This window comes from Pteropus alecto, unplaced genomic scaffold (genome assembly GCF_000325575.1).
Source record: "Pteropus alecto unplaced genomic scaffold, ASM32557v1 scaffold21, whole genome shotgun sequence".
Lineage (NCBI taxonomy): Eukaryota > Metazoa > Chordata > Mammalia > Chiroptera > Pteropodidae > Pteropus > Pteropus alecto.
Genome location: NW_006436282.1, coordinates 12,543,642 through 12,556,588, shown reverse-complemented (window position 1 = coordinate 12,556,588; position 12,947 = coordinate 12,543,642). Strand labels below are relative to the sequence as shown.

Genomic DNA, 12,947 nt, shown 5'->3' with positions numbered 1-12,947 from the left:
TTTTTTTTTTTTTAAATAAAGAAAGACTAGAGACTGCTAGGTTTCAGTTTTTATTTTAGTTTTTATGTTGAGGCTGACTGTTGTTACCAAGTATAGTATATACTTATATACATGGCTCTTATAGTCTAAATAATATTAACCTCCCCTCAGATCCCTGAGCTGCAGTAACTTTTTAATGTTAATTTGTTTTTGTGTTCCTGTACTTAAAATTTACTCTTTTTTCATGTATATAACAATCATAATCATGTATTTAAAAATTAGTACATGAGTATTAATAAATTACGTTTTTATTTGAAAACAGCTATCCGTTATATTCCTCAATGCTATCACCACCTTTAAAATCTTTTTCTCAAAAAGTGACAGAAATCAAGTCAGTTTCTTCACTAGCTTCTTTATTATACTTACGTGGGTGATTAACATAATGAATTATGGTGTACTTTTTTTTTTTGGTTCTCCCATCGCCTAGTATCTTCATGAATAGACTCTTTGTCTTCTATCTACTTGGTATGTTTCTAAAAATGTGAATTAATTTTAGTGCTTATTTAAGGAAAAAGCATTAAAAAATGTTTAAAAATATCACTTAATTTAAGGAGAGGCATAAAGTGTTTTTGGCTTATTGTATTTGTTATCTGTTCCATGAGTGTCTAAATTAGCAATGTTTCTTGAGGTCTGTTGCTTTTGAGATAGAGTACTAAATAACCTAATAAAATTGGTAATCACCTTTTTCATGGCTTAAATGTAGCCACATTCTTTGAACCATTTCTGTATTATTTTGAATGATCAAGTTTTTAAGTGCAAACAGAAACCAATCAAACTCATGCCTAAGATATTTAGTTCAGAACTTGGCCTATAAAAAGAAGAATGTGGAGAATTCAGAAATGATTGAGAAGGAACCAAGAAATGTCTCAAATGCTCTTTCAAAAGCAAGTAAAAATGATCTGAATTCTTAATGTATTCTTAGGTCTGGGATGAGAAATTGCACGATATACTTGTTGTTAGACTCATTTCAGATTTAACCAGAAAAACTTTTTTTTTTTTCTGTTTAAGCATTTAAATATTACCTTAAATTTTGACACGTAAAATACTTCAAGTAATATTGCTCAAAGACTTAGTCTAATAGATTTGATACACTTTAGGTTTTGTGAAAGGGAGTGCTAATTAAATGAAGGAAACCTCAATATAAATAAATTCAGTCTCTGTGTCTTTCCGTAGTCTTCAAAATGAATTCCTATCTTTTTATTAAAAAGCATTTACATAATGCTTTTGTGTAATGTGTTTTTTATAAGGTCAAAAGAAATAGACTGGCAACCTTATTTTACTACACGCATTGTAGATGATTTTGGCACACACCTACGAGTATTCAGAAAGGCTCAACAGAAGATAACAGAGAAAGATGATCAAGTAACAGGTAATATCTCTTTCCATTTGAAAATTAGGATTTTAAAATCTGTTTTCTTTATCATTCAGTGTATCTTGCATTGTTCCTTTCTCGGTCCAGGTACAGCAGAAGATCTTGTAGATACCTTTTTTGAAGTTGAAGTTGAAATGGAGAAGGATGTTTGCCGTGATCTAGTGTGCACTTCTCCCAAAGATGAAGAAGGTTTTATTTTCAATTTAACTCTTTTGAAAATGGTGACTGTTCACATTGGTTAGAGACAAGTTGTAGGAACCAGTGAACAAATATGAGGGTAAAATCTAAGGGTGAAATTTTACAGGACAAGTAGCATAGTAAAGACACTATTACTATTCTTTTTATTTTAATTTTTAATTCCTAAAAGTAGTTCCCCAGTTCTTTTTCCTGTTATAAAGGTCATCTTTAAAATTTAAAGATGGTAATTAAAGAAGACCTCTTTTGGCTTCTTTTAAAATATAACAGGCATAAACGTTTTATAGTTAATTTATCTTCACCTTGAATTTATTAATTTATTAATTTGACTTTAAGAATACATCTATTACCCTAAAATATTTTCTAAGGGAATGATTATAATGATTTCAAATAAAGTTTATAGAGTCGAATATATTTATCTTCTTTGTGGGAGGTTAGACCAGGTAGGTTTTAGCTGAGGATGTTGTCTTTTCCTAGTTTTGCAATGACTAAGACTCTTTCCTGCTTGGCACATTTTTCAATGAACAGGATCAGCTGTATCATTATAGTCCCATGAAGTGTCAGCATATTGACAACTAAAGAAAAGCATTTCTAGTTGTGGAAATTGTTTTCCTTGACTTTTAAAATGTGCCTAACTTTTTTTTCCTCTACTTTCCCTTCCTTTTTTCCTTTTTTTTCTTCATTCCTTTTTATATTTATTGTGCAGTTCAATTTTTAATTGTCATTTCATTAACACCGATATGAAATAACTACATGTAAGGAATAGATATAATGATGTGTAGGACTTTTATGTAAATCAAGACCTCTTAAATCAGTAAAATAGAAGAACATCCTCTTTTTCCTTATGTTGTTACCTGCCAAGTTAGTGGAGGTTCTTCCTTGAAAGAAGAAGAATTGGTATATATTTTTAAAGATGTGCAAATAACTTTTAAGTATGCAAAGATAATTAGTATGGTTGGAGTGCAGAATACAGGGATACAGCTGAAGTTGTTTTGTGGGCACTTTTGTAATGGAAATTTCTCAATGATTCTAAAAGTGGGATAAAACTGAATAGAATAAAAAAATATTAGTTTGATTAATGAGTAGTTATTTGGAGAATATTGAAGGAATTTTTAATGAATACCGATATGTATTTATTAATTACTCAAATCATAAGCCATTATAATCAGGAAATTGCTTATTTCTACCTTTATGTGTTTTATATTAGGTGGAGATTTTATGTTTTCTAATGTTGTTATAGCTACCCTTTTTATTTCTAGGATTCCTAAGGGATTTGTGTGAGGTCTTATTATATTTATTGCTACCTCCTGGAGATTTCCAGAACAAGATCATGCGATACTTTGTCAGGGTAAGCTTAAACTCATACCAAATAAATGGCTGTAAAGAAACTTAGAGTAGTATTTCTTAAAAGTTTTGGTCTCAGGACCCATTCTGTTGCTGCTGTTGTTATCCATTCAGAAAATATTTATTGATGATTGACAAGTCTCGTGTTAGGTGCAAGGGATGCATACTTGAACAGAAATATTTTCCTCCCCAAGGAGACTTTAAATAATCTAGTGGGGAGAAAGAAATGTAAGAAATGTAGCAGGCTAATGTAAAGAAGTATAGTCAGCTCTTGACTGACCAAAATTTTAGGAGAAATAGGAAAAGGTGTATTTACACTTGTAAAAATCATTAAGGACCTCAAAGAACTTTTTTGTTGTTGGTTTTATCTATTAATATTTGATGTATTATAAATTAAAACTAGGAAAATTTGAAACAATACACAGCACACATTCTATTAGTTGATAGATATCATCGTATCTTGTTTCTTTTTGAAAATATTACTCTATGCTTGTCTCATCCTACCCCTGGACAACAGTTTGAGAACTGCCTGATGTAGAGTTAGGGACTTGGATTTTTGGTTATAACAAAGATGTGTTTTAAATCTTCTTTAATATAGCATTACCTATAAAATTACCTAAATTAGGCTAATTAAAATAATACTTCTGGTTAGAAACTTAAAAAGAAACTTGGTAGCTAAGTTTTTACTACTTGTAATTGGAAAATGGATAAGTTGGAGGAGAACAGTGGTCTTGGACTTTTTTCCCCTGACTATAAACCTTTAGAGTTAAAGGACTAATAGTTTGCCTTTGGCTGTTGGTTACGATTGAGAAATGGTGGCTACATAAGCCCTCATCCTGGATGAATAGGTAAAATGAAAGTATCCATTTTTTTCTAAAAATGAAAGCTTATGATCTCTTTAAAGAGATCCTACAAAACAGATTCCAGTTCCTGAGATGTGCTTTTATGCTTGCATGCTATCGTTTAAGCAACACCAGATAGTTTCCTAATACCTACCTAACTTGAGTTCAGTGCTCTTCTCAAGTCAGGTAATGGTTCTGTGAAGTAAATAAAAAGTGCTTGGTTTTGATGGGAAGAGTCTGATAGGTTCTATATTGTTAAAACAAATTATTTGGGCTAGTCATTTTCAAGGGAAGTAAATACCTGGCATATCTATTACTAGATTCACATCTACCACTGTAGGAAGGGATTGCTAATCAGTTGTAGCCCTCGTTTATGCAGAGTATCTATTTGGTTTCAGAACCTTTGCCTACCTGATACTCCAGACAGCCACAGTTAGGCAGTGTCTCAGCAGCATTTCATGTGGTTGCCCATCTTTTACTTCTTGAAACTCTGTCTATTTTTAGATTCCATGTTAGTCTCCTTTACATGTTTTAACTCCTACTTTAAAGTTCTTCAGACCTGGGCCTTCTTGCTCATTCATCTCTTTGGCTTTAAACACCAACCAAATGTTAATATCATCCAGATTTGTTATCTGTGGTCCAGACTTCCCTTCTGAGCTCCAGGCTACTCTCACCAGCTACCCACTGAATCACCATTTGATTGACTCACAGCCCTTTTAAACTTTAAATATCCAAAATGAAAATATTCTTGCCTCCATAGCCTGTCTGCCTTTTAAATATTTTCTCCATCTCAGTAAATGGTATGACTATCTAGCAAAATTTTCAAGTCTCAAGCCCTTTCAGAAGCTGTGTGACATGGCCTTGTTTACCTCTCTGGCCTTCATGCCATGTGGTCACTCTATGCCAGCCAGTATTCTCCACTGGTTTCTCCAGAAGCACCATCTTCTCCCCACCATAGAGCTGTCTCACACTCTTTTTTTTCCCCTCTGTTCAGAATGAGTCCTTTTATTCTCTTGGCTAAATTGTGTTCATCCCTCATATCTCACTTTCTCAGAAATGCCTCCCCTGATTTCTCAATCTACAGCCCCCTCATAATTCCCTATCACTGTAGGTAGGTACCCATTTAATTTCCTTCATAGCATTTATTGTATTTTAAAATGATAGTGTGGTTTTTGTGTTTACTTACTTGATGCTTCTTTCCCCTAATAGAACTATAAGTGCTGTAATGACAGGGGCCATATAGCTCTGTTTATCATCATTATGTACTTCATGGTTATCACAGGAGTGGGCACATAGCAGATTAGAAAACCAGTTTTAATGTAAGAGGAAACCTGTTTGCCCCGCTTGCTCACTGCAGTGCACATGTTACTGTAGCTCCCTGAAGATTAAGCTGACTCTTAGGATCGATCCTTGTTATAGTTTATAATAACTAGGTTATAGTTTAGAATAACTAGGATTGTTTAAAGACCAAATATATTTTGCTATAGATTGCTCTTTGAGACCAGTATTTCTTTTTGGTAGAATCTAATTGAGCATAATTGTAGAGCATTATAATTCAGCAAATTACTTTTCTTTTTTTCTTTTAACTTGATAGATCTTTATCAGTTTTGTTGCTAATTAAATCCAAGTATTCTCAAAAGACATTTTGTTCAGATTAAATAACAGATTAAAGACTTCTTTATGTGGATCCTTTGCCTTGTACTTAAATAGGAACTGTTGCGTCATGATTACATCTTGACTAATTAGGAGATCAAAGTAGTTTTCTAAAACAGATCGACCAATTGCATTTGCTGATAAGAATCATTAAATTTATTTAAAATTCTTCCCCACGTGTTTTTCTTCTTTTAAATCAATTTGGAAAAAGAAACTTAAAAAAAAAATGGATTTTTGTTTGTGAACTTTCTCCTTACAAAGTACATTTTAAAATTTGAGCATCTGGGGCCAGAGACATAATTTGAAGGAAGGAATTATGTAAATACTAAATAAAAATTTTAAGACATGTTTAAGACAATGACCTTGGGAAAACGAAGGGTAAATATTTTTGAAGATAGATAAATTGATAGAACTGATGAGTCTCACTCATACACAAAAGATTCCTAGAGAGTTGTAGTGTATTAGAGAAGTAGAAGATAGACTATTACGTAGAGAATGGTAAGTGATAAATGCCATAAATATAGGTATATATGTATTTTAAACATATAAATTAAAAAAGTGTTCAGCTGGAATGGTCAGCGTTTATATAATTGGAGAATTGACTCTGTAGTCCTTGAAGGAAGGGAAGAATTTTAATAGGAGCATAAACAGCTGGAAAGAATGGGAAGGTATATTCTAGAGAATGGTGAATAATTACATTAACATATTTATTATTATTTGTATTAATTTCTATTAGGAAAATTTTCAAACAAATATAGAGAATAATATAATAGACGTTTATGTACCAACTACCCAGGTTTAACCAATGTTAATATTTTACTATAGTTACTCTGTTCCTCCCTTAAAGGTAACCACACTTATAAAATCGGTGTGTATCTTTTCCTTCTCTTCTTTATTTTTATACTTTTAGTATAGATATAGGAATCCATAAACACATTTACTGCCATGTTTTGCCTTTTAAAAACTGACATAAATGCTAACATATAACAGGTAGCTTTTCGCTTTTCTCCACTCAACTCTAGTTGTCATTGTGGAGAGGTATCCGGGTTGATATAGGTAGCTTCATCTCAATTTATTTTAACTGTAGTATACTAGCTCATCTGTTTATAAGCTTATGTTGGTTTTCAAGTTTTACGTTTATATGTATCGTACTTTTCTTAAATAACAGTATTGTGTTAAGAAGTTAACATTATGCTATTGATTTGAGAAGTATATTAGATTAATTTTTTTTTTTAAATTTTTGTCCAGGAAATCATTGCACGAGGAATTCTTCTTCCATTAATAAATCAACTCAGTGATCCTGATTATATTAATCAATATATCATATGGATGGTATGTACTTTCTAAATTACAACTTTATTTTTAAAACTTTTTTTAAAATATAAAAATATGATTTGGAGATCAGGATGATTAAGCAATAATTTATTAAATAAAATATATCTAAAGATAATCTTTATATTTTCAATGTTTCTGTTTGCTAATATATTGAATGTGCTAGCCAAATTCTCTGTAAGAATTGTGTTGATAAAATAATCTTTACGGTTTTGGTGCTGTTACTACTTATTTAAATTTTAAAAAGGATATTTTACTGCCTGTATGTATAGATGATGAGTATTTTTTAAAGCTGCTATTTGGTTTTAAATACAGCTCGTGATCTGAACTACTTAAATAGTATATATGTACTTTACATTTTACACTGTGTAGTGGAGGAGAATATGGAGAAAACACTAGACAGAGAATGAGAAGATCTGTGTTCTAGATCTATTTTCATAAGTTGCTTAGTGTTTATAAGCAGATAACTCAGTTTTTTCATGCATCAGACATATCAAAATGTTAGTACTTACTAAATTTACTTGCTCTCATGTTTTTGCTTATTATACATGGCTTTTGATTATTTGTGCTTTTCCTCAGTAAATTCATGTCCAAGAAGAGTTGTAAATGGACAACTGCTGGGAATATTTTGATTAATACTTCTAGATCTTTGATTCATTTTCTTGAATCTAGAATTTCTTCTCTACAGTTGTCTTCTATTAACTCAGTCTAGCTTTCCCAAGAAGGAACTACTTGAATGTTCTTTTTTTTTCCAAACCATCTTCAGGCTTGCCATTGTTGCTGCTGCAGTGTTCATCTCTCCCACTAGATAGTGGGTTACTTGCAGACAGAAATTAATTTCCTAACTTCGTATTTCTAGACCCTTTCATGGAGGTCACAGAACTTGATTCTTCTTTTGTCAACTTTTATAGAGTCCTAATAGGCTCCACCAAGAGCTTTAAAATATGCATATTTGCATGATTAAAAATTTCAAAAATTCATATCCTTTGGTTAGGAGTTCTACTTCTGAAATATATTCTAAATTGAAAATAAGCAAGTTTTTAATCAATATTTAAGTCCACTAATGGAAACATTGCTTATAGTACTAAAAAATTGAAATCAATTTAAGTGTCCCATGTAGAGGATTAGTTTAATAACTTATGGCATACTCATACAGTAGAATGCTATGCAGCCATTAAAAAATGATGGTAGTATATATTTATGAATGTGAAAAGATGTTTATATTTTATGTGAAAAGGATAAGTAAAAGGATGTGTATAGATATATAATCCTTTTAATACACGTAAATATAATTTATGAATGACTAATTCTGATAGAATATATATTGATTGAAATGTTAATAGAGATAAGGTTATGAAAGTTTTAATTTTCTCTCGTTTATATATTTCACTTTACTTACAATGAGTATGGATTATATAATAAAAAGTAATTTTTAAAGAAGGAAACTGATAAAACTTTAAAAAATTTAAATAATAAAGTAAGGGTAAATGGTGTTAAAACTTTTTTTTGTAACACACACAAAAATGGATATTGTATACTAACCTTAAATAATCAGGATACAGTACTCTATAATCTTACCTGTGTTACAGAAAAGGATGCATGATTACCTGAATGTTATAGATATCTCTTACTCATGGGATTAGGGATCATTTCTGTTAATAGCTTTCTTTAGTTTTCAGGAATTTTTTGCTGAGCTTGCATTAACTATAATAATTAGTTACAAGATGTAAACATTTTGAGGGGACTTAACAAATATTCTAAAAAGAATTAAACCACCCAATTTTACTTGTTCTCCCCATAGTTAGCCTAGTACTACTATTATGTATGGTGCTTGGGTCTTTTATTATTTAATGAACAGGAATTGATCACTGTTGTACTTTGCAATATAATATCAAAAAAATTTAATAATGGATTTTTAGCCTACTTTGTTGTCTAGTTTATACTTTCTTGACATTATTTGTATAGAAAACCCTTTATGCATAGGTATTATAAAGATTAAAATGAGTTCTGTTCTTATTTTTTCACTCAGTTAAATTATCATATTAATGATATTTAACTTATAGTTCATTTCTGTTTGAAAGGAAAGGTTTAGACAGTATATTAGTAACATATCTTCTCTCTATGTAAAGTTTTAGTGTTACCCAACAATAGTTTTAAGTTTTTAAGTCATTTCTAAAAATAGTTTGAATGGATTTGTATTATTCATCTCTACATATACATTTTACTTTTCCTTCATTTCTTATTAAGTTCATGTTAAGTCCAATCTCTTGACTATGGAATAGATTACCTAATTGGTTCATATTGTTATCTCCAACTAGAGAAGGTAAATGAAGAGCAATTTATTTGTTTGGTTTTTTTTATGTATTTTTAGAAAAACGTTTTTAACAACCTTTTTCTTTTATTATTGAGGTAAAATTTATATAAAATGAAAAAAACTGCCAAATGGTCTTCCAAAGTTGTGTTACAAGTTTGCCTTTTCACTAGCACTGTTTGAAAGTTCTGTTTTCTCTGTATTCTGAACATTTGGCATTATCATTTTGTTGTAGTTAACTTGCATGTCCCTGTAGGCTAATGATAGTAAGCATCTTTTCATGTGCTTACTGGCCAGTTTATAGTTCAGGACTTATCCAATCCCTAGTTCTTTGACTCGTTGAGGATGGAAAATATTTCAAGACTGCTTCCTTTTCATAGCTCCCTTTACTGCTTTACTTGGCTTAAATTTTATGAGCAGTCATAATGATTAGTCCCTTCACAAAGTCCTCAACTAACTTTTTTCCCTCTCTCACTTTATTTGCTTGATGAAACAACACTCTGGTTAAATCCAGCTTAACTATCTACTTTATTCCTATTCTTAAACAGCAAGTGGCTGAAGAAAAAAACAAAATACAGAGTAATTTATATCATCACAATGATTCTGTTAAATTTAGGTCAGAGAATTCTAGTATTGTGTTTAAAGCCCTCCAGTAACTTTTCATTCCACTCAAAATGAAAGCCAGAACATTTACTATACCCTCCCAGGTTCACCCTGCATTACCACCCATCTTGTCTTCTACTCCTCTGCCTCTTCTTGGTATAGCTCCTGGCTTTCTTACTGTCATCAAACATTCTGAGCATGTTTCTCTACTTTCTAGTGCATTGTGTATTCACTTACCTTGTAAACAGTTTGTGACCCACAAGAATGTAAGTATCATGAGTACAGAAATTGTAGTTTTGTTTTGTTACAGCACTGGGGATATGGCAAGTCGTGCATGTTACAGGGTAGGAACGCAAAATTCTGTTTTTCCTTAATAAGCAAGTCCCCCTCCCACCTGTTTTGTAAACTCTTTTCAGATCCGTGATTCTAATTGCAACTATGAGGCCTTTATGAACATTATTAAATTGAGTGACAATATTGGAGAGCTAGAAGCAGTCAGAGATAAGGCAGCAGAAGAATTACAGTATCTTCGATCTCTAGATACAGCTGGTGATGGTAATTTATTTAAGTATAAGACTTTTATTGATTACTGTATCTTTAAACAAAAACTAATTTACCTAAATATCATTTTATGCTATTAGTTGTTTTTACCTTAACTAAATTTAAATCTTTCCTAACATGTTAGTGTGTGCTAAGAAAAAAGTATTACAGTTTTCTGAATTGAGACTGTTATTATTGAGACTGTTATTATTATCTCTAAAAGTTAAGATAATTGGCATGATTTAATTTTAATTAAATAATTTCGCTATGAAATTTTAGGTAATTTCATTTAAGTAAATAATTGCTCTGTGCATTGGTTTGTATGTTAAATTTCAGTAAGTGCATGTTTAAAGTATTTCAAAGTAACATTACCACTTTGTAGCTCATAATCAGTTTGTTTGTTTTTAGATATCAACACTATCAAAAATCAAATAAATAGCTTATTATTTGTAAAGAAAGTATGTGACTCAAGAATACAACGGTTGCAGTCAGGCAAAGTAAGTAAAGTACTTTTGAGCTTAACATTTAGTTATAAATATATTCTTTAAAATGTCTGGCAGTCTGGGGGGATGGGCAAAAATGTTGAAGAGGATTAAAAGTACAAATTGCCAGTTGTAAAATAAGTCTTGGAGAAATAATGTACAGCATAGGGAATATTGTCAATAATTTGTAATAACTAGATATGGGGAGATGGTTACTAGGCTTATTGTGATCACTTCATAAGGTATGTAAATGTCTAATCACTATGCTGTACATTTGAAATTAATATAATACAGCACATCAAATGTAATGTAAAAATAAATTGTAAAAATGTCTAGCAAATGACAAAAAGTAGGATATTAATTAGTGCAGTACTCTACAAAAAAAGTTTAGAAAAACTTTTTACAATGTAATATTAGTATTTGTTAACCAACTTAGAGAGATTAAAACATTACATGAAAAATACTGAAGTTATTAAAGACTTTATTTAATTTTTTGTTTTATTTATTCATCTATTATTTATTCAGATTCAGCGTTTATTGAATTTTGTACTCTGGCCACTGTGTTAGATTGACCTGAAAGGCAAACGCTCTTCGTGGAGCTTACATTTTAGTTGCAGAGTCAGAAAATAAGCCAATAAGTAAATTGATATATACTGTAAAAAAAAGAAAGTAAAAAATAAAATGTGAAAAAATGAGTAAAATAGAGGGATAGAAAATGTCTAGGAGTGTTTTAAATAGGTGCTGAGAGATTTGGTGACATTTGAGCATAGAGGGCCTGAATAACATGAGAGAGTCCTGTGCATTTTTTTTTCTTTTTTAGTAGACTCTTTCAGGCAAGGTGATGGTCAATGCAAAAGTACTGTGGTAGAAACTATGATATTTTTAAAAAGAAAATATAGAACATTTCAGACAAGGTGAGAGCAAGGTCCTGAGATAAGAAAGCGGTTAGTGAGTTAGAGGCAGTCAGTGTGGCTGGTATGGAATGAATTCTCAGGCGGGATTGTTAGTAGGAAAGAAATTGCAGAGGAACCTTGGGGGTTAGATCATATACTGTTTTACCTGCCATAGTAAGATTTTTTAAAGATTCTAATTGCGATGGGAATCCATTGGAGATTTGCTCTGGTGACTGACTTATGAATTGAAATGATGACTTTGGCTCTTTGTGATGAATAGATTTTGATGGAGTGTTGGGGGCAAGAATGGAAACTAAGGTCATTTAGGAGACTCTTGCTTTAGTGCACTAAGAAATGTCTACAGAGATTGTGAGAAGGAGTTAGAGACTGGATATAATGCTAACAGGATTTGCTAATAGATTCAATACGGGGTGAGAAACTTAAAAAGGACTCATGGATGATTTGTAGGTTTTTTGGCCTGCACAAATGCATGAATAGTGTTCCTTTTTACTATAAAATGGATAAAACAGGGAGGTGGAGGTTTGGAAAGGAGAATCTAATTTTGAGCATTTTAGCTTGAGATCCCTGTTTGGCATTCAAGTAGACATGCTAATTAGTAAACTCAAGCTCAAGGGAAAGTTAGTGATAGAAATAAACTTTGAGAATCCTCAGGATTATCAGATGTTTAGTTAAAGTTAAGAGACTGGATGAGGTTACCTAAAAGAGTGAGTGTAAAGTAAATAAGAAGATACCAAGGACTTGGTCCTGAGGCATTTTAGTTACTAGACTTTAAGGCAAAGTAGACTATCTACCCAAGGATATAGAGTCAGTGGCTGGTGGGATTGAAGGAAAACCTGGGAACATAATATCCTAGAAGCCAAGTGTAGAACGTGTTTAAAGGAGTGAGAGATGAGGTATGTCAAAGGCTACTAATAAGTTGAGTAAGGTGAAACTTCATATTGACCACCGTGTTTGCCACCATGGGGGTTGATGATAGCATTCTGATGGAACAGTGGAGAGAACCCCTGATTGGAGCTAGTCCAGGAGAAAATGAGGAGAAATGGATTAGAAGCAGTGATTATAGTTAGCTGTTTGGAGGAGTCTTGCTATAAGGGAGAGTAGAGATTTGGGGCTGTAAAACAGAAAAAAAACATTATTTATTACCTTCAGTTTTTAGTGTCATCACTTCATGTGCTGGCAACTGGGTTGCTTTATGCCAGCCATTTTAAGTTAGCTACCTTTAATTATTCAGTACTTATATGAAGTACTTATATGAAGTACTGAATAATTATAGAGGAAGTTTTTTCCTCCTTTAAATTATCTTCCTTCTCCTTTATGTAT

The 12,947-nt window shown here is 31.6% G+C and overlaps 1 protein-coding gene across 7 annotated transcripts in view; it reads left to right on the top strand.

Annotated features, from left to right (window-relative positions):
* Positions 1 to 12,947, top strand: part of SNX13 (sorting nexin 13) — a 117,119-nt gene that overhangs the window by 58,970 nt on the left and 45,202 nt on the right. For all 7 annotated transcript variants that reach the window (XM_006911968.3, XM_015589505.2, XM_015589506.2 and 4 more), the window contains 6 exons: positions 1,287 to 1,408; positions 1,499 to 1,600; positions 2,866 to 2,954; positions 6,694 to 6,777; positions 10,108 to 10,246; positions 10,640 to 10,728. In XM_006911968.3, coding sequence (XP_006912030.3) covers positions 1,287 to 1,408; positions 1,499 to 1,600; positions 2,866 to 2,954; positions 6,694 to 6,777; positions 10,108 to 10,246; positions 10,640 to 10,728 — 625 coding nt within the window. The remainder of the gene's footprint in view (positions 1 to 1,286; positions 1,409 to 1,498; positions 1,601 to 2,865; positions 2,955 to 6,693; positions 6,778 to 10,107; positions 10,247 to 10,639; positions 10,729 to 12,947) is intronic.